This window comes from Carlito syrichta, unplaced genomic scaffold (assembly GCF_000164805.1).
Source record: "Carlito syrichta isolate Samal-C Ts95f unplaced genomic scaffold, Tarsius_syrichta-2.0.1 Scaffold120535, whole genome shotgun sequence".
NCBI classification, from domain to species: domain Eukaryota; kingdom Metazoa; phylum Chordata; class Mammalia; order Primates; family Tarsiidae; genus Carlito; species Carlito syrichta.
Window position 1 is genome coordinate 86,771 of NW_007064631.1, and position 1,112 is coordinate 87,882.

Below are 1,112 nucleotides of genomic sequence, written 5' to 3' on the forward strand. Positions count from 1 at the left end.
GATCACCGAGAGAGTGGACACCCATCTAGACTCACCACCCAAGCTATGGTAGAAGCCACCGCCACAGTCACAGACTACCAGGGTTGTCCCCAGGGGTCAGTTCACTTAAATCTGATCAGATGCCTCAGACCCCCAGAGCACCCCCACCCTGCCCTCACGCCCCTGGGGACGAGGAACCCAATTCCTCCCAAAGGACCCAAGCCTAGTCTCAACAGCTTTGTGTGTAAGGAAGTCCTTCCTCAAATAAGCCGAGTTCTGTGGCCACAGAAACACCAGTGCAGGGAAAACCAACAGACATCTGGGAACAAGCGCCAAAATCCCTGAGAGCCCTTTCTTCTCACTCAACACTTAGGGCTCCAGAAAAGTCCCAAGAGCACTTGCCCTCAGCCCATGCTGAAATTTAATCTTCACAGTTTCAGAATGGATACCAGCTCAGAGCTCTCTAGATGCCCGGGGTTGACAGTTCCAGGAAGGGCCTGCCTGACTGGGTTTTGGCAAAGTCAAAGGCCTTGGGGCACAGCTGGATGTGGAAGCCTGGAGACCTTGTGTGTCCTGGGGGGGCCCACTCACCCGGGATCCGGTGATGAAGTTTGGGAGCTCCCCCGTGCCCCCGTGCAGAATGGTTTTCTTGACTCCTTCCACGTTCAGGAGCAGAGCGGCATCCATGGCTCTAGGTGGAGGGTGGTGTCCGGCCCAGGCTGAGATAATCCCACCTCCGTGGAAGACACTTAGGCGGCTGAGACACGTGGGGATTTGCCTTGCGCGGAGGCATGTGGATGAACGGAGGGGGTGGGGGCAGCGCCCCTAGCTGCTCATTGGGGCCACCCCAGTCACTCTGGGCATCTGCCCCTCCTACTCCTTACAGTCCCTGCCTGACACCCACAATTATTGTGCCAGGCTTTGATTTTGTTCCACCCTAAGAAGGGAGGCAGTCAGCTGAACTTTTTAAAAGAAGACAGGGGACAGAGTAGCAAGCAGAAAAGAGGCCTGGAGGCCACCAAAGTGAGAAAGGAGGGGAGGTTTGAAGCCCCCTTTACCTTGCCTGGTCCTGATTCAGACTCTCAGTCCCTTCAGACCCCAGGCCAGGGCTCCGGCTGCCTTAGCAGTCCAGC

At 56.6% G+C, this 1,112-nt stretch overlaps 1 protein-coding gene across 1 annotated transcript in view; it reads right to left on the minus strand.

The window, feature by feature from the left end:
• AIPL1 (aryl hydrocarbon receptor interacting protein like 1) overlaps positions 1-707 on the minus strand; it is a gene marked incomplete at its 3' end in the record, with an annotated part of 9,903 nt that extends 9,196 nt beyond the window's left edge. The window contains exon 1 of the mRNA XM_021707586.1: positions 571-707. Coding sequence (XP_021563261.1) covers positions 571-666 — 96 coding nt within the window. The remainder of the gene's footprint in view (positions 1-570) is intronic.
• Positions 708-1,112: the final 405 nt, after the last annotated feature.